The sequence below is a fragment of the Varroa jacobsoni genome, unplaced genomic scaffold (genome assembly GCF_002532875.2).
Source record: "Varroa jacobsoni isolate VJ856 unplaced genomic scaffold, vjacob_1.0 scaffold_850, whole genome shotgun sequence".
Lineage (NCBI taxonomy): Eukaryota > Metazoa > Arthropoda > Arachnida > Mesostigmata > Varroidae > Varroa > Varroa jacobsoni.
In genome coordinates this window covers 121081-147391 of record NW_019213752.1, presented here as the reverse complement: position 1 = coordinate 147391, position 26311 = coordinate 121081, and the positions used below count along the sequence as shown (strand labels likewise).

The 26311-nt window shown below is 43.4% G+C and overlaps 1 protein-coding gene across 4 annotated transcripts; it reads right to left on the bottom strand.

Annotated features, from left to right (window-relative positions):
* LOC111264361 (retinal homeobox protein Rax) lies at nucleotides 1–26311 on the bottom strand. 4 transcript variants are annotated; one of them, XM_086970052.1, is made up of 5 exons: nucleotides 25972–26311; nucleotides 25148–25433; nucleotides 8261–8478; nucleotides 828–1120; nucleotides 1–561 (listed from the first exon to the last, which is right to left on the bottom strand). In XM_086970052.1, the coding sequence occupies exons 2-5, from the start codon at nucleotides 25350–25352 to the stop codon at nucleotides 309–311; spliced, it is 969 nt and encodes a 322-aa protein (XP_086826178.1). In that variant the 5' UTR covers nucleotides 25353–25433; nucleotides 25972–26311; the 3' UTR covers nucleotides 1–308. The 4 variants fall into 4 exon arrangements, with proteins under 4 accessions (XP_086826178.1, XP_022695936.1, XP_022695937.1 ...); XM_022840201.2 differs by lacking the exon at nucleotides 25972–26311 and adding an exon at nucleotides 25711–25965; XM_022840202.2 differs by lacking the exon at nucleotides 25972–26311 and adding an exon at nucleotides 25766–25965.

Here is a 26311-nt window from a genome sequence, read left to right as displayed (position 1 = left end):
TTTGTTCATGGCAATGATATTGCACTTATATTCACACAAATTGGTTGTGAGTTATTTCGGCACAGTTCGCCATATCGTGTTTAGAACAACATGCGAGCATCTATATAAACGGAAAGCTGATTTCTTTTTTTGGAAAGCAGCAATCAGGTTGCGCCGATGATCGTGTTCTTTGTTTAGGGATGATTTTTTGTTTATCTACAGGCGAAGCACTTTTGGTGTCACTTTACTAATTTCTGTGCTACGAGATAAGATCGCCGCTTTTAGCGTCAGCACAAACTATGAATGTTTCGGGCAAAATTGTCATTCCCCTATGAACTTGTATGACAACTCTTCTCTGGCTGGCCTAGGCTCAACTCGACCGATGGCCCACCGTCGCCCTCAACATCGACCGGATCTTCGACTTCAATTTTAATGTCCAGGGCCGGATTTGGCGATTTTCCTAGCTTCGAGCTTGAGTTTGGAGATATTGCTAGTTCTTTACTAAGATTCAGTGGAACAGCAGAAGGATTCGAAGTCTGAGGAGTCAACAAAAGCGATGTAAATTGATGTTGATTCAAGTACCTGCAACCGATAATGCAAGAAAAATAGTTAACGGTCACATAAAACGTATTGATATCGGACGTGTCATTCATTTATATAAGTTTCTGTGAGAACAACTTTGCCTTTTCAGGACCCTTTGTGTTAGACTCACGCTAATAAGGCACGGCTTATTCAAAAGCATTTTAGTTTAACGTAAAGTTAATTTTTTTAGCGTATTATTATTAATGAAAAAATTCAAGTCGAATGGAAAAAAAACTTGCAGTAACGACAAGGTAAATAGTACACACGTTCTATGAAAGACTGGTGTGGCCGGGGTAACGGGCGCAAGCAATGGATGAGACGTGTCAGCCCTTATAGCTGGTACAATTCCTGAAACGACACCTGCTGCTGATAAATGTGGTTGTGCAGAAAGTCCTGCACGATGCCTGGCTGTCGCGGCAGCCCATTCAGGCGAACCGAGCGTCGGGTAACTTTGGGTCGGCAGTATACGAAGGAAGCCACATTTACCGTCGGATCCTCCACAGGACGACTCCATTTTTTCTTGGCGACGCCATTTAGCCCGGCGGTTTTGAAACCATACCTGTGTTTAGCAAGAGGTACGCCATGAGGTAGGCCGCTATCAAAAACAGCTGCTCTTTTCTATGCGACACACTTGATCACAAGATATATTATTTATGTAGCTGAATAAAAATTATTGATTACTAAGTACAGATTGCCAGCTCTGTGGCAGCTGAGTAAAGTGTCACACTACAACTATCAAAAGACAGAACGCTATCGGCGACCTCTATGGGGTGTATTATTGCCCCACCTTATTCTAATGCTGTAATAATCTAATCTAATGTGTGTAACAGCGTGTATGGATCAGTCGAGTATGTGTAAATTTCTGTATGTGTCCGCCAGAAATGTTACGCCCTTCTCGATCGGTCTGTCTTTCTAACTCTGCGGCGTGCGTAATGGACGCCATTGCTTCTTCTGTGCAATGTTCAGACGGGGCGGCAATGGTAGCAATGGCGGCTTTAGAAGTGATGGCAGTGGTTGAAACCAGAGAGCGTTGTGCATGATCAAGGAGATGTTTGCTCTAGCCCGAGGCAGCAATAAAGGTCTTTGCCAGTGGCTGGTGAGAGGTAACTAGCGATGACTGGGCAAGGATGACTGAGCTGAGAATTCTACCCCCTATGTCAGGATCGCTTCGATTACTCCCTCTACGACGACAATCTACCTACTAAAGAAGACACTTCAAGCTATGTTTTTCCCTTCTAAGGCAGCTCGTTGCTACTCTTAAGCTAAACTGAAGTGGTAAGGACTAGGTGGTCAGCCACTTTAGCTTATTATTCCTGCTTTGGCTCGGGCTAGAATAATTCTTTTACTATTCTGCACTGATTCTTGTTTCCGTCGAAACAGTCTTAATATGTCACTAGCATACATACATGTTCTAGTAAACAATGTTGTGTCGCATTGTATCTATTTAAGTCCTTTCTGATAAGTGGGGGTACGCCGTGTTTTTCAATATGCAAATTTTTCTCAGTGAATTATTAGGCCAAAACGTTATATATCTGTGGCTTGATGCTAAGTAGAGTGGCGTTTCTATAAGCTGGGGGTCAATGAACGATATAATATGAGAAAACAGATGTATGGAAAGTCTTAGTAAAACGATCATAGTTCAGTGCGCTGAATGGAGCAAATTTTCTAACTAGTGCGTTGTATTTATGCTATATAGTTCAAAGCAGACATTACGTAAGTTAGCAGAAAGCAATGAGTTATATTCGTGAAGCGTAAAGTCTTAAGACCCTAATTAAATTGGTCTTAATTAATATAAACGCTATTTACGCGGGGCCGGTGCTCGAAAGTGTTCTCGCTATTTTATCTGGCGTGCGGCTGGTGCTTCGTTTGTGTCTGTCTAATTAAACAAAATCCCTACTTCAATCAGATAAAGTTTAGACGTAATTTAGCCTGCATTACTATATAGTCGCTATATAAAGGCCACAGCAAATTGATAGTGCACCAATATGGTAGAAGCTAACGTACCATACCGGCTTCAGTTCAGACATTCGAAGAAGCTAGTAAAACAACAGAATCCATAAGAGATTGCTGATTGATGTGAACTTCTCTTAGCATTTTCCAGCAAGTCTTCGCCTTTTTATCGACAATCTTGCGTGTTGCGTTTTCAAAAAGCCTGGATACCACAAAAAAAGCGTATGCATCCAGTCAAATACACATGGACATATGGAAATATACCCTTCCTACTGAAAGCAAGCAATTTCCCGCCCCATACAATTCGAAGCTGGGTCCGACTTTCACTAAACCCTCTTTAGCCAAACAGCTATACTAGTCTTTGCGTTTGCTGCAAGACTAGGCAAGGCCCTATTGACATTAAAAAGCTTTTCAAATCTCAATTTAGAGATCATTGTAGCCTTAGTTACGCAGCAAGCTTTGATTCTGAAAGCAGCCAAATGAACTATATAGTAGAAAGTATTTATGCCATCAGAGGAATGGAGAAACCCAAGGCCCAATTTGCTGCAAGTTACAAATAGCAGCCCAATTAAAGACTCGAAATATAATAGATTTCCTTCAACTTCGACCGAAGCGGCGCTTGTTCACATGGGCCAGCTGGTTCATTCTAAACAATTGTTTACGCCATCAGCTCGCCTCTGCTCACAATATAATGACAAAATTAAGGAGCATATAATCAAATTACGCAGGTAGGCCTTAAGTTATACATCAGCAGAAAGCATGCCTTCGAAATGTAACCCACTTCTGTCAGTGATGTAATAGAATAATGGCAACAGGCATTAATTATCGTAGAATGATTTAACGGCTTATAAATGAATTGAAGACAACAATGGCGCGCTTCGCTGGCGATAGCTGTGTTCGACTCTGCGTTTGAAATGCTCTACTAGACAATGATTATATTACTCTGATTATATAGGATTTAATTCTATCGGACAAGATTTCAGTTAGAAGCTAATTGTTTTTTATAGTATGACCCCTTACAAGTCATACCATATATTACCTATCATATACACTACCGAAATCAATTGACCACTCCGAGTCTTCATTATATGTCGCTGTTTTTTTGTCAAATTATTTACCACCTACCGCATAGGTCTGCACGATATCTCTGCGCATCCAAATCCTGTATAGGACGTTAATAAAGTCTGCACGCTGCTTTAGGTCCGCCTCAAGCCTGTGTTTTTTTAACGATATTCTTTTTCGAAAAGTCTCTCCGACACAATATTCATGCATGCATGCATGCATGCACTGCAATCCGACAATCTGAAGTTTGGTAGGCTATAGCGATTCTTGTCCGAACGCTATAGCTAAAAGGGCCGCAGCGAAGTTATATTGGCGAAAGGATAGCGGTTGTTGTTTGAGGCGTCAGGCTGCAGGAATCTGTCCGGTGGAACCACAACAGATACAGACTAAGTAAGCCCGCGACATTGCGACAACGAGAATTGAAGTAAGGGTTATGTAAACATCCAGTTTTATTCAGCGTACTGCTTGTGTTAGCTGCCACGTCCGGTGATAATGCCGGACAAAGAGACAGCATACTCCGATGCCACTACCATCTTTCAGCTTAAATGGTCTGCCTAAGCATGCTATCCCAACCTAAACCCTCTGTTCCTCTCGGCGCTATTTTTAATGATACCTAATTCATTTGTTTCAAAATTCTTTTTGCTGACCTACAAAGCTCCGTTTGATGTATGATGGTTTCTGGCACAGATTTAATTAAATTTTATGATACGGCGATAATTATACCGGTACCGAAAAGAGCCGACTCTGATAAGTGCAAAATGGACCAAATAAAATCGCTCCTTTCCATTCACCGGTGCTTGATAGTCCTGACCGTCGTAACGTGTAAAAGTAGAGTTAATGAAAGTCACTTTTAGTGATTCCTTTAGGTTAAAAAAAAATGTAGATAGATCACTATGCGACCAACGCTGGCTCTTTAATAAAAATTATTTCATTAACACCTTTCTGCTTTCGCCACGAGAACTGCAAGTTAGTAGTGTTCGAATGGCAAAGCAGTTGGGTGTTTGACAACGTCGAGAAATCGCGTATAGTTTTAGGGAAAAAAAGGTGCTATAACACGAATAATGCTCGCAAGCGAGGTAGTCCCTATTCCACTATAGGCCTATAGTGCGTGGGCCTAAGATCAGATCTCCGAACAGTCACCCGGACGATATCAACAAAGCGAGGGTGGCCTGTGCTTCCCGATTTGAATAGTCAACGGCTAACATAAAATGTTTTAAAGGCACAAGATGTAAGCTAAGAGCCCGTAATCTACAGGTGATTGCCAATCTGTCCAGCTGTCTTTACGGTTGAAGTCTACACAAAGCATGTCTTCGTGTGTAAGGTAAGGAACAGGCAATATTCATATATTTGGGCAGAGAAAACGGTAACATTTATATGTAATGTAGATATGCTATATAGTACATTAGAATTAAAACTCTAGTTAATTCCAGGTAGCCGTGGTTGTGAGAAGTATAGAAGCCAATTTAATCTGCTAAGACAGCACTCATAGCGTGCGCATACGCTGGTAGCGATCGTGATAATAATGGGGTGACAATGTGATGAGCCGTCTAATGTGCTGGGCTACCTCATCACGGAGGGAGTCTATGCATTAGGCGCGCACGCTAGCGGTTACCATACGATGAGCAGTCGAGAGACTGTTTGGCTAGTCGTTAGACAGACAGAAAACGAACGACACCGGAAAAGATATTATTGCGACCACATGTCGCTCCTGTATGTCTCCATCGTTTGTCTACCGTTTCCGCCGACTCTACTAACAATTTATTAGAATGCAGCTTTTTTGTCCCTGCGCAGCTAAGTTAAGGGTTTCGACCGGCGGACGGGGGTGAAGGGGGAAACGCTCCACCACAGCAGTGACGCTAGCACTGATCAGTATTAGGAGTAATCACGATATGGGCAGATAATGTGAGCCTTTTGATATTTTCTAATAGAATAAGGCAACAACAGGCGAGAAAAGTTCAGTAGTGTATGTCCTGCGTCCATGGAGGGTTACATATACCCTACCGGATGCGACGATAGCCGAACACGATAGGACCCAAACCCAAACAGGGACCGATAGCTTTTATACGCGTAGCAATGTACATGTACGAGAGATATGTACCTACATCATCTAAAACAAAGAGTAGATAGAAAGGCAGGAGTGGGTAGTAATCCCGAAAAGTCGCTAGGGTAATGGACAAAGAGAATAATAATTAATGTAATGTGACTGCACTGCTAGACTGACCCAGTATATATACACGCCGATATTGCGTGTCAATGGATTCATATATACTACTGTTAATGTACGAGCATAAACAAATACTATGCGATACATCATTGCGTGCTTACGACGCGATGCAGCACGAACGCAGCAAAAAGCAGCAGGCTTATTTTTCTTGATCTTTCAGCCTAAAACCGCCCGCCCGTCCGCCTGCCTGTGCGATGTCGTGTTGTGTACCGTTCTCAGCCACAAACGTCTTTACAGTATAGGTGTGTGTATGTAACCAATTCTTTTCCTTGTCGTTGGCTGGAGGATACGCGGGCCTTCCATAGATAGATACTTGCCCCTGCTGTCCAGGAACACCCATTACCTAGACAGAGGAGCCTACCGCTGCTAATGTAGCACAGCAACTCGAGCGTTTAACGCTGTCGCCAAGGCTGAGTAAAACTAATCGCTAGTAAAACTAATATGTGGCAGTAGCCGAGCTAATTTCAATTGAGATGGGAACGATGCCAGCCAGGGTGGTGGTGGGAAATAAATAAGTGTGGATGGATTGCCGATACATCGAGGAGTCGGGAAGACCGCTGCTGCTGCAGTAGAAGGAATGGCGTAGCGGTTATTTGTACTGCTGGAGCACGTTAGAACGCTGATAGAAGGAAGCATCGTCCGGAAGGGTGAATGCAGGAAAGAGGTCTGAAGAAACGGGGAATACGGGTCCTGAATCTGCCCTGGGGCGGGTGTTAGATGCTAGCACGTGGCACCGGCCAGCCGTAGTAGATGCTCGAGCTCTGCCCCCACCAAGCGGCCGTCTCGGCCTGGCAAACACGACGCGAACTCAAATAGGCTAATTGGTATTTGCTGATGGACTCTCTCACGAGTGGCCAACGAACCAGCGAAACCACCCCCCACTCTTCAGACAATGAAGCTGTTCGCTGAAAGCGTTCGGAGTACGTATTATACCAGATCGTAATCGCTTAGATTCCAATTCATCCTTCGTAATTGCTTGCGTCTAGTTACGTGCACCACGTGCACGCTGCTGCCTTGTGCTGCTAATTATAAAAAGCGTGCGTTTCTGGGCACCTACTGCGTAAATAATGCCAATACGAATAAGTAAGCTGTCATAAACGAAAGCCTGCGTCACTAAATATCGTTGCAACTATGCAAAAGGTCCATGATAGCGAAAATCGCTAGGTCATTTCCGATAGTCATCATTTCTATCTTCGCCTTCAACGTTCGTAGTCCACGCTCATTTACCATGTTCTCACTTCCTAACGCCACTAGGCGTTCGGAATTAAATGTTATGCCACGTGTTTAATTGTAGTTTTTTATTGGAGTCAAAAAATATAAAATAATCAAATCAGCCTATGCAACTAACAAACCACTGTTTCGGTCTCCGTGTTTTTGGGTTGGCGGGGACTATTGGCGATGCGAAGTGGCTTGTGACTTAATAGAAGAACGCGGCTGCACCTGACTCACTCGAACTGGGTCAACCTGAGCTATCCTAGGGCAGCCGTGCAACTGCTGTTGTTGTACACGTTTGTGTGGTCATTGGGTCTACTCGAACGTCGCTGTCGGTCGCTTAGTTCGGGCATCCATCCTAGGTATAACTCTGCCATTAGTCCTGCAGAGCTGCCCCTGAGTACTCTTACCCTCGCAAGCATCAAACTCAAGAAGAGCGAACTTACGGCACGTAGCATGCCCTCTCCACAGCTTACACCCATGGGAAGTAACAACTTCAGATATAGTATCAACGGATTTTTACACTGGTCAATAGGCCAGCTATGGACCACACTCGCACCGACCTGCCTGCGCTACCAAAGGCAGGTAACAATGCTTTCCTTCAGTTTTACTGACCCGCTCATCCGTAGACAGTCGTGCAAGAATGAAGACAGTAACTGTTGTTTCTAATATGCTCTGTGGCTGTCGTTATTGTTACCATATCCTAACAGCTAACCTATAGACTGCTGTAATGAGGTGGCATGCTATGTCATTAGCCCGATAGACCTATCTAATATGCCAAGGTTACCAGTGCTCATGCTCATCCCGACACCGCTTTGGTGGCAGTAGTTGGAGGCAGTATGAACACTCGGTGGGTAGTCACCGCTACGAGCGCAATTAACGACGCCATCGAAAACATGACCTCAAAGGGGGATTTCAATTTACCCGCTGATGTATCATCTCGATGCAACGCTCTTTTGTACGCGGCCGCTTGCTCGCCAGACTTATTGCCTACATTACCTATCTAGGACTAGAGGACACATGAGGTTAAGTAATAACACCTCGTGAACATGATCAAACAAGATTAATGACAATCGTATAAATAGTCAGCGACGAAACGTATCAAAAGTCAGTTTATATAACGTCTGAACGTTCAAGTTACCTGTTACTTCTTCTATGTCCATTTAACACGTTTTTTATCGGGACTATTGGTAAGTAGATAATGTTTTAATTTGAAATTTAAACAAAAAATTGGGTTTATGTGTTACAAACCTGAACGCGGACCTCTGGCAGATTAACCTTGAGTGCAAGTTCTTCCCTTGAGTACACATCGGGATAATGCGATTTCTCGAAGGCACGTTCGAGCTCGTGCAGTTGATATGTAGTAAATGTAGTTCTGTTTCGGCGGTGTTTTTTCGATGGGGGTCGTAGCGGGTCGTCGTCCTCTTCCGATACGGATGTCCGCGGTGAAGACAGGGGTGATTTACGCACTAAAATGACCATGCAATAAAGTGAAGTATGTAAATTTACAATAACCGCAGCTTTTCGGTTCAACTGCAGTATGCATTATGAGACAGTCTTTACCTGTATAAGCTGGTGTCGCAAATACGGCTGCAGTGAAATAAATGTACGAGTACAATATGGCTAGCAAGATAACTGCGATATTCAGATGGGACGCACCGTAGGTGAGATGAAGATTATGAGTAGTTTACGGTATACGAAATCAGAAGTCGTTCTTGATGTCTTGTGATTTTAGTACGACTATTTCAGCGCATATAATTTAAGGAAAGACGATTTCATCTATGTGCCTCATTAATGAATGTGAGCTGTATGCCGTCTACGACATACACGACACTATGGCTATATGGAGCAATGTTTCATCTATCGATATATAGATAAAGCCTCTGCTGAACTGGAGTATGTGTCAAGCTGCAAGATGAAACATTGTAGACCCCTAGAAGTCAAAGAGACAGGCAGGTCTTAGAAGAGTACATTGGAAGACCTCTGGGCAGTTGCTGACTCAAAATAGAGATTGATCTACCTATGCTAGTCTCATTCAGTGGTCTGTTGTTGGCTTTGTTTCGTGATGGAAATAAAATCAATAACTTCAATGGCAATAGCGTTTTCCTCCCGTGGAGACCCCACGAGAGGGAGTGTCCTATTTTCAACAACTTTGGACTTGTGTATATGTGTGCTGTTTGTGAGTGTATGTATTTGAGCTCGCTACAGGAAAGAGTTCTTCTGTTGTAGAGAAACTCCTGAAGTCCCGGTCGTTGCTCCAAATTGTGGGAACTGCCTAGACAAATTCTTCAGAACTGTTCGATTCCACTCAGTGCTACAACGGCTGACTAGGCATAGAACCATATTCCAATATGAGCCAAAGCAACCTCATCGTTTGTTTTTCAGGCGTTTCTTCCCTTTCTTCTGTCGAGCATCTCTTGGCTGCAATCGTATCTTTGCTGCACTGTTTAAACGCTCGTAGACCCGACTTGGTCGCCAGCCAGAGCTTCGAACGCGTAAAGGGCCCGAGGCGTCTACAAAATACACATAGTTGGGAATATAAACATTCCTCTTGGTACGCGCAGTCGCCATAGTCAAAGCTCATGGTTCACTTATGGTTGGTGACGGATAGGCTGCTTGCCCGCTCGAGCACAGTCGACTTCCCATAGCTACGTTTTGATTTCTCCTCTGGTTTGCTATGCCGCTGTCTGGCTGCGTATATTGCCCTCTACAGTTCTGTCCCACAACGTCTGCGGAGCATCTGGGAGTGATAGTGAGGTATGTTTCCGGTAGAAAAGAAGCGGACGATCCTCGGTCGACTTCAGCCAAACGCATTTCGATGGGAACTGCGCAGGTCGCAGAAGTTGACTTTTTTTTTTTTTAAAGAAAACGACGTTGTTTTTGAGCCGATGCAGATACTTCGATTCCATATATTGAGTTATAAATATGAAAGGTGACGTAGGCGACGTATCACACGTACAGGGCACCAGGGAGACATGTCGGCCTCGAAATAGCAGATTCCGTTCCCGTTCTGTGCTTAAACAATTTAAGAGGCCGAAAAAAGGAGATGGATTACGGATACTATTTGTCTACCTTTTCTACTTATCTTTGCCGTTGTTTCTTACGAGCTCTGAGGTGAGAGTTGGTTAATGGAAACTCGAAGGTTGATGGCCACTTGACAGAGGTAAGGAACTTTAGTTTGGGACAAGGAACCTTTGGTAAAAGAGAGTTGCGAGCTACTAGATCCATTGGAGGACGAGGTTGGAAGCAGCTTTGATCGGCGCAATGTTAGTCTATGCCATAGAATGGGACGTCTTTGCTGTATGACTGGAAAGCGAACGGCGAGAGGATATGAATCCTCCCTCTCACTCTAGTGCTCTAGTAGCACTTACAAGCCCTCACTCCGCCAACGACGAAAATGAGCAGAAGACGAAAAAGAAGTCGCTCCAGCCATAGAAGATGATGTGTATGTGTGTGTGTGTCTGAGCGTCAGTCTGTGCAGGAACGGAGCAGACGAGGCTAAGAGGCTTTACCCAGCCTCAAAGCAAAGCAATTTATTCCAACTTAAAATCCTCGCCCCGACCCCATTTGCGTGACCCATACCCCCGGGCGCTAAGACCCCAAAACGCATACGCCTCTATATTTGGGGGACATCTGGGAATCCTGCTGCCAGCTAATGCTACCGTTCGTTCGTCTGCTGTATGTGTTGTCCCGTTTTCAGGGCAACGAGAGTATCTCTCCCTATCGCCACTTCTCTCTTCTACGAAGAGGTTTCTCCAAAATGGTCTACATATCCTGTTGGGTTGGTGGTCCGGACCGACCGATCGCTGCCAATGCTCGGAAATCGGGAAATCAAATCGGGAAGCGTTGGCGGTGGCGGGCCGGCTGTTGGCGCTGCACAAATCGACAGAATGAACGAAAGAGTCTCTGTGTTATCCCACCCCTGCGTACCCTTATTCCTCCTGTTTTCTCGACTCTTCATCATTGTGCCGCCTATTGCAGCCGGAACGTTCCACAGCTTTCTGTGGCGGGTGGTACTGCTACTGGTGTTCCCCTCTTCATTTTGTCGTCGTCATCATTGTCGTCCTCACCCCCGTTCCTCTTCATTTTTCGTCCCTCCCTTTCACCCCCCTTTTCTTACGCTCCCGTCACCGGTCTCACGCTTTGCACTGCCCCTTCGCCCGTCATCATAGAAATAAGGGATGGCACTTCTCTTTCTCTTTGGCTATAGCTATAGCTCTTTTAAACTGCAACACTCAACATTACCCTGTGTCCCAAATTCCACTTGTGCTCACCACCAGCACGTTGGCTGGCGCCTCGTCCTGTTCGTTCACTAGAGTTGAGGGGATGGGGTGTTCGGAGGTTTTCGAAAGCAGTCAAGACGAGAGGGACTTGGAGGTGGCCGGGGTAGTCAGTGGGGAAGAATGGAAGGGGGTAGGGGGCAACCAAAGTACAGGTCGAAACAAACTCTCGACAGCGGGCTCACCACTCCGACTACAACACAACAACGGAACAGAGTGCCGACTTCGGTCGCGGCAAAGAGATTGGAGGGATTTCACGAAATATAATTCAAACATAATTAGCTTCGGTAATAAGCGACAGGCAAACGCGCGCGCCTCTGCGTGGTAGCGGCGGCGGTGCACGTCAAGAGGACGATGGTTGCCGTTGGCCCAAACTCAAGTTCTTCTGGTCCATCAACAATCTAGTACCCTTTGCAGCAGTAGGAGCAGCAAAAACGCCGCCTAACTCGGCTCTTTGCTTTTCTGATGTTGACTTTTTTCCATATTTCTGCGCTGCAGGCTCCTTGTTCGGGTGACCTATATATGCGCGATCGTTGCGTTCATCCATGTGAGTGACAGGATGGTGCCGAGTGAAATAACTTCTGGAACGACGCAAACAGAGGATGTTGTGGCGTGCTTACAAGTTTGTTGTTGGCTATAATTTGTTGTTAACACTCAACAAGTCATATCCTGCACCACCAGCCTTCCACGATCCATAACAGTACGGCGCAACAATTCAACTAATAACGGGTGTAGATTCAAAACAGCAACCTTTTCACAGAAAGATATATACTGACAGACTTATAGAGCCGGCGCGGATTCAAGCAGCTTCCCATACGTCGCCATCACAAACCGCTGCGTCTAGTTAACGATGAAGACAGATAGGTTGTTCCAAGTTACCCAAACACCCTCCTTCAGCTCGTTCGCTGGCCTTCGCCGTCCAGTAACTCGTGAATTATCTCAGGTACAGGACAGCAGCAGCAGCAGCAGCAGCGGTGGTGGAACAATGTCGCATCGTAACTTCACGGGACGCGCCAAGGATCGGGCGGCATGTAATTACTGCCGTAGCGATTATCGTTGTTATTATTAACATCAGTGAGCGCGCGCTGGATCGTTTAAACAAGCTACAACAGCGGCAGATAAACAGAGAACATACAACTTCCAGAGCGTACCCGTCCGTGCTAATTTGCGGATTTACAGCACACGCGTATATGTTTTCCCGTCTGTGTATCTAGATAGTTAGAAATCTAGTGCTCGTTGTATGCACATACCTGTCGCTGATGTCTAAATGCGCAGTATTACTCTACTATATAGATAAATTCACTCACCGACAGCGGGCACATAGCATCGTGGTTTCCCTTCGTCTGGAGTGTGCTTTCTAAGAGCCTTTTCAAATCTTAACAAACAGTTTTTTCAAAATGTAAATATGCAGTTTATCAACAACAAGCCACAAGCTCGGTGGAAGCATATGGAACTTCAACCAGGTTAGAGGGCTTCGAAAAGTCTCGTACGAACCTAGATCATTTCTAATCCTTTTAATCGTTTAACTTCGATCGTAAATGATGTCTTACTGGCTACAAAAAAATACGTGTATTTCCATAAATAGATTTGAGCTCGTTCATTAATCACTTCGCTCCGATGTATGCATGCATATATAACTTTGTCCGCTTCTTTTAATGCATCTGGCTGTTGGGTATTACAAATCTGTTCATAGTTTCAACCAAATTTATTGGTCGTGTTTCAGAGCTACCATATTACTAAGCATTGAAATCAGTACTGTTTGTAGTGAAACTCTGATGGGCCATTGCTACTACCTTAGCAGTCGGCATGAGAAAAGCGGATGGAGTATCCCGCTGTTGTGGTGACAGGAGGACCTTTAAGATGGATCGCTTTACAATACGGCAGAGCACGCGAAGCAGCGAACCCAGTTATGGACAGGGATGACACTAAAAGACCTGAGAATTTACATCGAGCCAATGTACTCGAACGCTTTACTTGGCTTACGCACCACAGGACACCTTAGGCATTTTGCCTTTGCACTTTTCTTTTTTTTTTTTTATCCAACACAGCCAAATCAAAGACGCCAGTAATCGGGCGGCAAATTCGATGCAGCTACGTTGGGATGAACATATCGCCTGGGGGACTTAGTTGGGATGGCCTTTGACTATGGCATGTGATTAATATGCTTGCAATAGCTAACAACTGACTCTTTTTACCCATCAAAGACCATTAAGGTAAATATTTCGTCTTCAGACCTACCGCTGCTGACGGTGGTACCGCTCGCCACACTCACTACTGGCGCGTACAGCGGCTTTCTGGTGATTCATGTTGCGACATGCAGGCCGCCATCCGCCCTGGGTGTCATCTCTGCAGAATCATTCATCTACCGGCATTAGAGTTAGGCTGAAACGACAACGGATCTCCCGATACCTCTCAGAGATCTGCAATTTCAGGCTCGCGGTATAGTTACCTGCACTTTTATTTATTGTTCTCCTGAGAGTTGAGAAAGAAATGCTTAATTACACCTGAGAAACGGCCTTTTTTTTTTTTTACTGTGTACATGTATGAACTATTTTTTGTTCTGTGAATCAGCTATAGCTGTACGAAAAAATGCGAAAAGCATAAAGCACATTGAAATTTACCTTTGCTCTTGCTAGCAGTCATAGTAAGGAAAACAACTATGTAGTCCAACGACTAGAAATAACCGTAAAAAACGCAAGCTAAATTATACTTATTCTGCAGCACTTGGCGCCTCAAAAATGAATCGGTACATCCACATGAATAGCTCCGCGGCCGCCTATATAGTGCAATTAATCATACTCATAATAGTAACAAGATTATAGTAAACTCAAAGGGACTACATCGATAAAGATTTTATACGACTACCAAAGTGTTTCTCTATGTTGACTGGTTGTCGATCGTGTAATTCGTAAAAAAACCTAGTGTTACCACCTGAGGATCATAAACTGAATGGGTAAAGCCAGGTTATTTGGGCAAACTTGGCCATCCTTTCAACCCGGCCGCTTCGGCAATGGCCAGCGTATACTTCAGGCTGCCCCATTTGATTCCACCCCTAGGCTTCCGGAGTGTTTGGTGGCAGCTATATTAAGAATGTGTTTGCCAAAGGGATTAGCTGCTAGTGTTACAGCTGCTAAGAAAGGTAGCGTATAGGGTGGCCTGGGTAGCGTTGTATATAAAGGACGAACCGTCGGCAAGGAGGAGGACGGTGCAAGAGTCTTTGCGCGACCCGTGACCGGTTGTTTCGCCGTTGCCGCGGCCAAGTCCCCGATTAAATCGCATCCCGCTCAGCCTTGTACCATGGACAGCTTGCCACATTACACTCTTACTTATTAATATTATGCAGTACTGTTGATATAAGCGTGGACGGTGTTACGGGCACATGAACGGGCCCCAGGCTTGCTTTAGGCAGTTAGCCTGCAGAATTCGAGCCTTTTACTGCAGTTTATTGAATGTTGTTAAGCATCATGAAATGTCTAATAGAGATGTTTTACTCTTTCTTTGTGTCTGCTGAAAGCTCACAAATTGCAGTCTTTATTAAGATTTGACTCAAGTAGATATTAAATACACTATAGCTTTTATGTTAGCAGATATTTATGAGCGAAAAATTCATAATATAGTGACGTCAGGGGTTAGTTTTAAACTGGGTCCAATAAGACCCAGTACAGATAAGTTATAATGGGTTGCGCTTAGGTATTTTATATTGTAATCACTGGGTTTCCTGATAGCTTCGAATAAAGAAATTGTTACTGTAACAAAACGTGCTACACTTGGCATATTAGCATCTTGTTAAGTATAAATGTCCACACATACGTGTAATTCAAGCGTTACACGACGCGATTGCAAGTAGCTACACTAGAGGATAAGGACCAAACAAAATCATTGATCTACTGTCAAAGCCTGGAGACGTTGCCTTCGTGGTCACCGTTACTAATCGCTGATTCAGAAAATTAGCCATCTACCAAAGGGGAGTCGACAGAAAGGATCGAAATTGTGGCGGCTTCGGCTACATATCTAGAGCACAATAGGCATTTGACAGTAGTAGAGCCTTCTTCCTCTTCGGCCTTCTCTTCGCAGGCGTCCTGTCGATCAGTAGTAGCCATGCTTGGTAAGTAAACACAAGGCTAAATCTGCAGCTTCACTCTATCTGCGGAAAACCAGGCTGCCAAGTTTCCAGGGCAAGCAGGACGATCGGTTCGTCGACCATCAGGACAGCAAATGCCAGACGACGATTAACGGTTCTTTAAGCCGGGACACGTGCAAGTCCCAGTGGCTAGGAAACGAGAGGTGCGTTTTTACGACCAAGCCTAGGCAGGCGTATCCCTACTAAAGAGGGACGACGAAGTAAAAGGAAACTCATATTCGTGGCTGGGGTGCAAGGCAGGATGTGCCAAGCTGGCCAGCGATCTACAGGCCCCTGGCTAGTCGAGGAAATTGAAAAGGCTCATCTTGCTGACGAACGCTGAATTTGTGGCTACAAGCGTTACTAATTGATATAGACCCACTAGTCCCACTCTGTGGGGGACAGGTTACGCTGCATGCCACTTTAAAAAATTCTCAGTAGCTCACTGCTAGTCGCATATTTGGACTGTGCCCGTAAAGCTGCCCAGTTTCCATAATATGATCAGGACAAACTCACCCCCCGTCCTAATTGATATTGTACCATTGTTAAAGCTTGTAAACAGACGTACTATTCAAATAAAATGCACATTGGTTGAAAATGATGTAGAGGCAAAAGTGAGTTTATGTATAATGTAATTGATGTTTTAACGTAACACGCTATCGACGCCGAATACATCTACAAGAGAGGCCCAGCTGTGCAATCCCAGCTATGCTTCCACAAATAGTAGATAATGTAAACAACTCATAATCTCACATAAATAGATAACTGCCGAACACTGGATGCTAACAGCTGGCAGCTCTATTAACCCCGTTTATATCTTACGGCCTGGTTTGCTGTTGCTCCTCCGAACGGCGTATAAGCATCGAGTCGGGTTGATCGTACATTTGCTTAATTGCCAGATCGTATGTACATCTGCATGGCCTGACTGTATGAATTGGAAAGCTTACCCAAATGGTTCTCGGAGCAGTGGCATCGTACGATGCTAGTAAATAGCTTCGTTTGCCAGATCTCTTTACTGTCGCTTTATTCGCATCGTCTTCTCTCGTCTGCTTGAGCTTGCAGACGTATGTAGATAGGTGTTCTCGTTTCGCTCCTGACCCGGGTAGCATTGTTCCTTCGGGTTATCCATGCTCCCTCCCCCCATTCAGCAAATTGCGCGCAGGATTCGGACTTTCGATTGATCAGTCGCTTGCTTCCCCGATCGCTGTTTCGTTGAACTCTGCTTTATCGTTCGCAGCGACGAAGGCCACTCGAACACTTATCCTTTACGCGTGTAGGAATTTAGTGGCAATATCATGTGTAATTCGAGATTCGACAATAGTACGCTCACGAATCCACTGAACGATGCTACACACATAAGTTGCTCCATTCGATTGACACGTGTACCACTAGCAATGCTGCCATTATACTTGGCAGTTGCCATATTTACCTAGCAGATAAGCATGTGCCTATCGTAGGTTATATATACATAGATACTTTATTTAGTTGTTACGTTGATTATCATCTATTCCCTCTTCGGCCCCCCCCCCCCCCCGCCGAATATAGACAGACCCATTTTCTTGTTGCGTTTGGCAACAAAAGTCCCTTACGTTAAATGAAGATTAAACCAACAATTAATACAGTATGCTATTGTTAGTTGCATTAACACAGAGTGGCCAGAAGACGCGTACATATATAGTAATGAAATTTCGCTAGAATTCAAAGTGTGTTCTGCTGTTTGTGGCAAAGAAGCCTGTGGTACGATGATCGACATTAGCAATGAATGAACCCCCAACAAGATTTGCTAGCTGGAAAAAGACTCTATTTAATAATCAGCAGCCAGGAGATGGACACGTGACTGGTAAGAGCTAGGTATTGACTACGCGACTGATTCGCCTTGGGCCCAAACACCCTGCCAGCCCATGTCGCCCCTCTGGGGTACCGTAAGCAGAGACAGACGCAGGGTACTAGTACAAATATTTCATTGTATTTTACTAATATTGGGTTGTCGGAACGGTATCGATCGTTTTCAGCTCGAAATGGCAGCACATTTTTTTTACATAGTGTGAAACAATGTTACTAAACAGCCTCCTGCAATTTTTCTGATAACGTCCTATCCCTAGCACTGTAAAACTTCTGTAGTTTTTGGATGAAAAGATGCGGCGGATTATTTTTGCGTTTTTTCATTGCAAAAAAAAACAAACAGCGTCACCCCAGTCGGCGTCAGTCTGGACTTTGGCACAAATTATGGCTCAATTTTCTCCCCGTTGGCACATTCTCGTCGTATGTGACCCACGAAAGTACGCTTAAACTATGCAATTCATGTAGCGCTTAAATATCGAGCATTTTGTCAAGTAGTCTGAGATTGTTTGGTAAGCGCTTAGCTTTTTGACGATACTACTTATTGGTCTGGTTCAACTTTAGAAAGAAATTCGTTAACTTCTTCTGTAACTGCTCGACCATTGCGAGGAGAATCTGTCGCGTCAAAATTTCTAGAACGGAAACAACGGAACCATCTTCAGGCCATTTCTTCCAAACCACAAACAGAACACGTTTTTTTTTTTATGAGCCTGAGCAATATCTGTGCTTTAATCGTGACAGAATTGTAAAATCTGGCGAATTTGGCAGATTCTCAGTCTACCAATTTTTGCTTATTTGCTACTGCTAGCTTTCGGTCTTAATTTTTAAATGACATCAACGCCGATCCATTGTTGCTCATATCAGCCGAGATTTCTAGCTTTAAAAGCATCTGCTTAAACTTTACTTAAAAAATGTTTTCTTTTTTACTCTGAATAGCTTGGAATAGTTTTCCTGTTTTTAAATATGTATTGAGGTCAATGTTTGGTGGCCGGTTGCTTTCGGCATACAACCTCTTCGCCGACATTTTGTTTTGGGGGATAAAGTAACATTGAAGTGTGTCATAGTAAATAAGCGAAAACCTCAAAATGTTCTCAGTTTGAACAAATATATTATACCGTTTGCTCTCGTTCTCGCCCTTTGACGATTCACTATTACTAATTACTTCAGCCGCTTAGCTGCTCACTGTCGTTACGCCACATCGACTAACATCCATTACTTGATGATTGATGATTGTTGAAGTAGGTTCAGGTTTTTTTTTTAGAATGCTTCATTATACGTGATTTGATCATCTTCATCGAATTCAGTTTTGGCCTTGACAGGGTTCGTCTTGCAAAACAGAGCGGTAACAATGACCTCATACTTTATTCTAAAGTACAAAAGGATACTTTTGTTATTGCTACTTTCTCAATGCCCCAAATGTATTATACAGTGTTCTAATATAATTTCGAACACAGCGCTGTCTTTTACAGGTCGTTCTCTCATAGGTAAAGTCGTCAGACATAGCGGTGCTTGTGCTGCTGCAGACCAAATCCGCTCCCCCACACTCATAGGGTGGTCAGCAGGTCTCCGCGGCTCTGCGGGACTAGACAGACAGATGTTAGAAAATGCTGACAGCAAGGGTCATGGCCTGGCAGAGAACGCTCATGTACTGCTCGTTACCAAATGTCGACGACATGTTGACAAGCGGCAAGTTGACAACAAATCAACGTCACGACTCTTCTACGACCCCATCAACGGAGAATGAAATGGGGGGATGTAGACAACCGGATCGTCGAGTGAAAATTGTGAGATAGTCGGCATGGTGGAAGACCGCCATCCATGACGATTTGCGAATCAAACGCCCTCATGTAGCAGCGAATGTAGGTAAAATATTATTAAAATAACACTGTGTACGTAGCTCTGAGTGATTAGCTTAATTATACATATATAGTTAGTATCTAACTCCGAAATTTTCTACCAAAACGTTCGGTTATAATAAACTGATTAAGGCTATTGGCTATGTTGAAATATGTAAAAGCTAAATTTATACAAATCTAATCTAGATTTACTTGACAGGACTCCTTTATGATCCGTATCGTTAGCAACACATGGTGTATTAGTGCATTTTATTGCAATTTATTAGGTGACAAAAACCCATACATATTAGATGAATCGGCATCAGATTAAAAGTGCCGATCATATAGCAGATCATTAAGGTACAGACTTTCCAAATGCCCTGATGGTGAGTAAGCGTTGTTTGGAACGAGTCTACTGCTCTACCGCTTTAGCTAGTTCAACAAAATTTTAGCTCGAGATCGCAGCTAGGCTGTGACGACATTGACGTAAATTGGAACCAGTCCACGTGGCCTTAGAGGCTACCTGACGAAAACGTTGATTGAGGGAACGACCACTCGTCGGCTCAATGGGTACCTGTCTTTGGCCTAAACAGGTAAGGACGGTTTAGTGAACACTACCTTCTGGTACGAGTCGACCTGTCCACTATAGCAGTCTAATCTTCTAGTTGTGTTGGCTTTGAATGTTTTGGCTGTATCAGTTTGTCTCTACTGACGACCAGGACAACAATGTTAGTCTGCTACAAGCGATCAACATGTCTCAATCGAAGCTCGGAAAAAAAAATAGCACTTCTGAAAAGTGTTTCGTCCTCAACAATATATAAGCTAGACAACGTAAATGACGTATCTCTTCGATGAACACCGCTGTCCAGTAGCATTGCCAGCATGCAGAAACTCACTCTTGCATCTTCGTAACGTTCGCCAATGGCAAACGTTCGACAGCGTATATTCCATAATCAGAGCGTATCAGCGGTTTCAGACGATCCAAATTACCTTACTAAATATCTGTTTAAATGTTAACAACACATAGCTAAGTTTTTACAGATATTTTACATAATTAACTAGCCTGATGAAGTTAAATTTTGCCGAGCTCAAGTAGATATCTCGTTGTTATACAGGCCGTTGGCGACTTGAGAGAAAATAATGACCTGCTAAACACAATGGGGATACCATTTTTCCCCATAGGATAATATCTAGATACAATAAACCTTGTTGCAATTTTAGGTGAATGTCTTCTGCTATCTATTTAATACTCCTCCTTATTCTATCGTGAGATATCAGTGATAAACTCGCTTTTGATCCTCTTCTGTCACGTTTATTTTACGTGTCCTCTACGCGGAGCTCTTATTTGTTCGGTGTAACCTAATTGCCATCGCCGTCTACTTCATCCTCCATACATTACCTACGAACAGCATGTTCTCTAGGTATCTCCGAGAAGATACAACTGAAAACCCGTTCAGCTTATTAGGGGTCCTGTCAAGAGCATTCTAACCTATTGCCTATTTAAAAATGTTGCCCCGAAGGCCATAACACGTCCGAAACACACCATGATCACACCTTGGACTGATGCCTTGTAGTCGCAATGGAACGTAACGGTAACACCTACTTCTTCGTTATCTCACGCATTACGTTAAATCTAAACCTAAGCTGTAATGTTGTGCAATTATCGCTTGCATACAAACCGCGCGTGTTGCTTTCTTCGAAAATCTATGATGTCTTTAACATAATCCAAAAATGTAAGAGATGATCGAGTTCCATCGAAACAGAAGGCTGAAGAGAGAGCGATTTGGAATAATGTTTTTGTTAGTTCGTCCAAATACATTAATTACCAAAGCAAATATCTCGAATGTTTGTTTAGGTAGTAAAAAATAAAAAAAGGATTCTGTTATTGCGTACGGAGCACTGATGCGTCTAGCCTCTCGGTGAGGAGAATTTTTTTTCGTTTTCCAGCACCAGCTATTTCCAAGTGCTTTGCTAGACGCAGCGTAAACCGTAAATCTAAATTGTACCTTATTTTTCCCACCCTTCCGACCAACATGAATCAATCGTTACCAGCTTGAAAGACCGAACGTACTATCAGCTTTTCATTTCCCTAAACAATATGGCATCATTTTGCTAGAATTTTAACAAATAATCATTAACCGTTCAGGTTTAAAATGCTATGTTGACATTCAATTTTCCATTCAGTGTTTTGAGTTGTCAGCCGTCTCACTGTCCCGTCGAACCTTTACCAGCCAATGGGCCCTAATGCGTGTTCGTAGTAGCTGAAAGCATCGAGAAATGCCAGCAGAGGATCCAGTTAGCCAATGAGATACGAACTCACGCTCACTGTTAAATCCGACCGTAAACAGAAGTTGCAATTACGGTAGCGATAGTTGGTACAATGCGTCTCTACGCTCGTTGATAAAAGTGGCACTGCGTTGGTGGGCATCAGGGAAAGCACGAGAAAACGACAAAGAAAATCTCGAGCGAACTCTAATTTCAAGGCGATGCCTAGTCAGTGGCCTAAAACGCTTCTCTTCGTCTTCTTCTGAATGACTCGAGCAATGTCCCTCTAGCTGAACTCTCCGCTACCGTTTGCGTCGTTCGTTGATTGTCAGTGTGCAAAATTCACTGTCCGGCACATGATGGCCTGCGGCACACGATGGCAGAACTAGAAGTGGGAGACAGAGTCGCGACGAACCACAAACATCGTCCTTCATTTCTTCCTACATCACGACGATGAATGCATTCAAATACGCCTGTTCCCCCCAATCTACCCCAACTCGAACTACTAAATACTACCATTACCATTATTAGTAATGGTGCGACTGGATTAACAATAGCCCGAAGGCGGGAGCTGGCGACACGACCAGCGATATACACAGCAATCTGACACCGGGGTAATTGGGTTGCTGTGTGTATCCAGCGTCGTATAATCGTACTGCTGCTACTTGTAGGATACCGAAGTCCATCCAATTCTGCGGACCTCCGGCTGGCGGCGACGGGAACGTGAGACTCTCACCAACTGGTGTTAGCTACTGCTTCAGAGCGTACTTTGCGCTGTTTCTTTTAAACGTCCAACGATCTAGAGCAGGCGTTCAATGCATCGACGACCGGCGCGGCCAAAGTTGCAGAGTCTCTTGCTCTGTTTCTTTGCTCTACCCCCGCTCTACCCCCGTCACTCTCTATGAATCCACCGATTTCGCTTGCCGATTTGCTCTTCCCCCGCGTCGAGCCATAGCTGGCATGCGGTTCTCTTTCGGGCTCTTCGTGCGCCAGCGTACAGGCACCCGTCATCGCTGATATATATCCTTATGCGTTCCGAGCAGACTATATAGATGGCAGGCTGTATCTTAGATTGCGGAGTTCTTGTCCAAATCGTCGTGAAGATGCTAATCAGTTGTCGATATTTGCAGGAGAGGCATTAGGCATTTGATCGAGAAAAATAACTACCCGAAGAGGAGATAACGACGAGTGATATCATTCTTTGTATCGCGCTCGCTGTATGGCACTGGCCGAGATATGCCGGATGGCAATATGAACACGATCAGCCTACCTAACGATTGTCGGGAAATTTGGCGACTATAATGTCAAATACAACATTATCGCTGGTCGAGTATTTCCGAAATAGACAGGTAACCAATTAAAGTGGATTAGAAGGTTATCAACAGTGAAAACCTAGGTGATGTAAATGTAGCACAGATAAATTGAGCTAATCGAATTATGAATCAGCGTGTATCTATGGGGTTTATAAGCAACAGATATGATAAGCACAGTTGTAAGCACAGCATAATTGTATTGGTATGACTGTGATATAGATGAAGGGATGTATATGAAGGGATGAGGGTTTATAGCTACCGCTATTTAAATTCGCCTCCTACATCGTAGTGCTAAATGTATTAATTTTTTTAAGTTTTGGTATTACCTTTGCTGATTTATTCTGGTTCGGGAAATCGAAGAGGTCGTTCGTCTGTCAAGGTGGAGAACTACTTTGTTTCTATAAATTATTATTGTCACTACAGCAACGAGCTAGACTCGGCTAGGGCAAGCAAGGATTACCGACAAAAGTCCCTCTCCAGCCTTGGACAAGGCGAAAATAAATTAAGATCATCAAATTAGATAACACGAGCCGCAAACGCTAAGAAAATACGAAGAGTCTACGAGTGTAATTTGTAATCAATGAATATTATAGATTATGAATAGCAATTTGTCTTCCTTTATTACGTGAATTCTTAATTTTTACACGAATAAGTTTTTTTCTGATCTAGGAGTACATAATCGAAGTATGTAGATAAACTGGACTTATCTCATAAGCTCCCGCTAATTCTATACACGATATCAGATGGTCTCACCAGACCCTTTTGTTAGGGTGTGTATGGATAGCATTTCCTAACAAGATGCACTTTGTATATACCAGCCTAAATACTTTTAGCTATTACGTCAAATTAAGCATAAAAAAATTAGGCTGCAACTTCTCGGAACAAAGGCCATTAGGGCCTTGCTGCTGACAGCGAAAAGAGACATCAGTTGTGGTAAACGAGCTATTAAAATACACGAAAGGGCCTAATATTCAATAAATGAATTAAAATGGTAGACCGACGCTTGTCTAACATCCAAAACTGTACAGCTGCTAGCTGATAATTAGTTAGAACTAGTAAGGCAGTCAAACAGAGAAACAGTCCCGTGACTCATCTGCTCTTGATTTACGTTAGCTTTTTTAAGGTTGCCCGCTCATTATTTTTCTACATTCTTAATTAATAGCTTCGTAGAGCTAAATTATCGAATAAATTCAATAACTGTCGTAAGGCTCATCGAGTCCACGTTTAATATCGCGTACATGATCTTCAGGTTCAGTAATCTTGTCAAATTATGCCTGCTCCTTGCATACATCTATAATCAATCATCCAGTTATAAACCCATACTTTTCTATAATTGAATACAGTTTGACGTCGACTCACTTTCCTCCATTTTCCCAATAACGAAGCTCGCTTTTCTCTCACTAATAGCAAAAAGACTCAGGCATTTATCAGTATGATGTTATTGAGCCGTAAAGGAAATCATAAGCTTAGAGCATAGCTAATCGACCATTGCACGCCAGACAATAACACAACGTCGTTTCCTGTAAATAAATGGCTTTAATACTTTTATTTTATATATGAATTGATTTTTAGCTATATTTGCGCAGTGTTGCTTAAAGATAAAAGAGAAGTTTTTAATTTAAACTTCAAAATAAGCGAAGCATTTACTCGATCTGAGTTTATCAATTCGAATTGTTTTATTCATAATAATGTATCTGTTTGGGAGAAATTTTGCTTAAAATTACAATACACGCAGTACACGTGGTCTATGGTATACGTGCAACTATAATCATCAATCGAACTGCTAAAACAGTAAGAATATAATTGTCCGAAAATGGTGTTTAAAAAATGGCCCAATTAAAACTTTTCGAGCATAATGAATACATTCCGAAAGTTCTTTGTGTTAGACATTATCTCAGGAAGCTAGTTCCCAGTATTTTCGTCCGATTTCGAAGTTAGGCCAGCATGTGTCTGTCCTCTGGTTCAGTAACCAAACGTGTTGCCACTAGAGTATTTCGAAAATTCTCGAGCACCATAAATCGTTATAACTGTACGCGGTACTCAGCGGGAAAATCCCCTATGGGCATGACAGTACAATTCTGCAGAATAAGTAATTAGTCCATCTTCGTTTTGAGGGCAGTTTATAGAAGGTAGGGAGGTATTGCGCAAAAGAGTATTTGAGGAGGTCTACCGCAAATAGATTGTCTTCGTCAGTATATGCAATAAGCTACAATATCGTATACGTTATAACTGAGGCAAGCGATTCTAATATTCCAGTGATAGTGTCTGAAAAAGTGCTTAAAGTATTTTTTGCTGAAGCCTGCTAGAGCTGTCCACACTGTCATAGAATGCTCATCTTCTAGTAGCTATAAACAAGCGGAATGGGGGATCATAATTAATTACAAACTAGCTTCATTTAACTAAGTGAAGATTTATATAGAATAGATCTCTGTCTATCAATCTATATATCTAAATACAACTTTATGGTGTGAAGAAATAATACGAACATTGATCGATACCCGCGGCACGTAGATGCATGCTTGAATGTTGCATATCACCAGTACCGTCTTGATTTTCGTACGGTTGAAGCTTTTGTTGATGCTTTTGCTGCAGTGTTTGCTGTTGTCGTCTACTGAGACCGAGAATTGCGTCAATTGAGTACGTTAAACTTTGGTGTTTCTCCTCACTAAGTGCCATTTTGCACGGTTGCATGCGTTGTCTGTCGTAACTTTGTCTGAACAATCGTTTGACGCAGATTTTTAACGTAGCTAGACACAACTTTTCTAGTCGAACCTACAAAAACATAAACAACCGATTTTTTAGGGATTGAAAAGGATGAACAGCTATTTCTTCTGACCGTAGTTGCTCTTTAAAAGTGCTCATATTTGGACATAGTGAGCGCAATAGTTGAGATTCAATGGACCAGAAGCGAGAAAGAAGGAAATGCTAAACGTTTTTCCTTTTCCTTTTTTCTAGTTATGGTTTGAAACTGGGAAAAAAGGTAAGGCCACTTCTATTGTGTGCTCTTGAAACAGCACTCCCTCAGTTGCTTCTTGACCATCGATTTTACCACATGCAAACACGTCTTCCTCGAACGCCTTCTGACTCCCGATAAAAGTAAGCACCAATTTCTATCACCATCAGTTGTAATAATAACTGGGTTGAGTTAAGGACCGCATGTTGGTGTTTGTGAACTCCTTCAGGCCCAACTGCAGCACATTACTACCATGAGGACGACCACCTGATGACGCCCTTGTGCAGGGGATGACAACGAAGAAAAGCAACACAGTTGTCGTTCTATTTTTCTGCTCGTAAACCGGCTTTCACTTACGGTCACAATCGCAGACACGCACGCACGCACGCACGCACGTAACGAAGCAAGTGCACCACCACGAAATCTCACTTGCGCCACGCTGTCACTGTCACGCTGTTCATGTATCAGGAGTGCATCGTCAGCAATGTCTATGAGGCACAACACGATTGAGGACGGGACCTTTGCTGTTCTTTCTAATCACAAACGGTACTAATCGTGGCAGCGTGAACTAGCCACCGTTTGAGTGGATGGACAAGACAATAACGCGGTGAGGAAGGACACGTTGACTTGTTCATGGTTTTATTTTCAATTGCGTTCGTTCGCGCACGCACGACAACCCGCGCGCCGGCGGCATGAG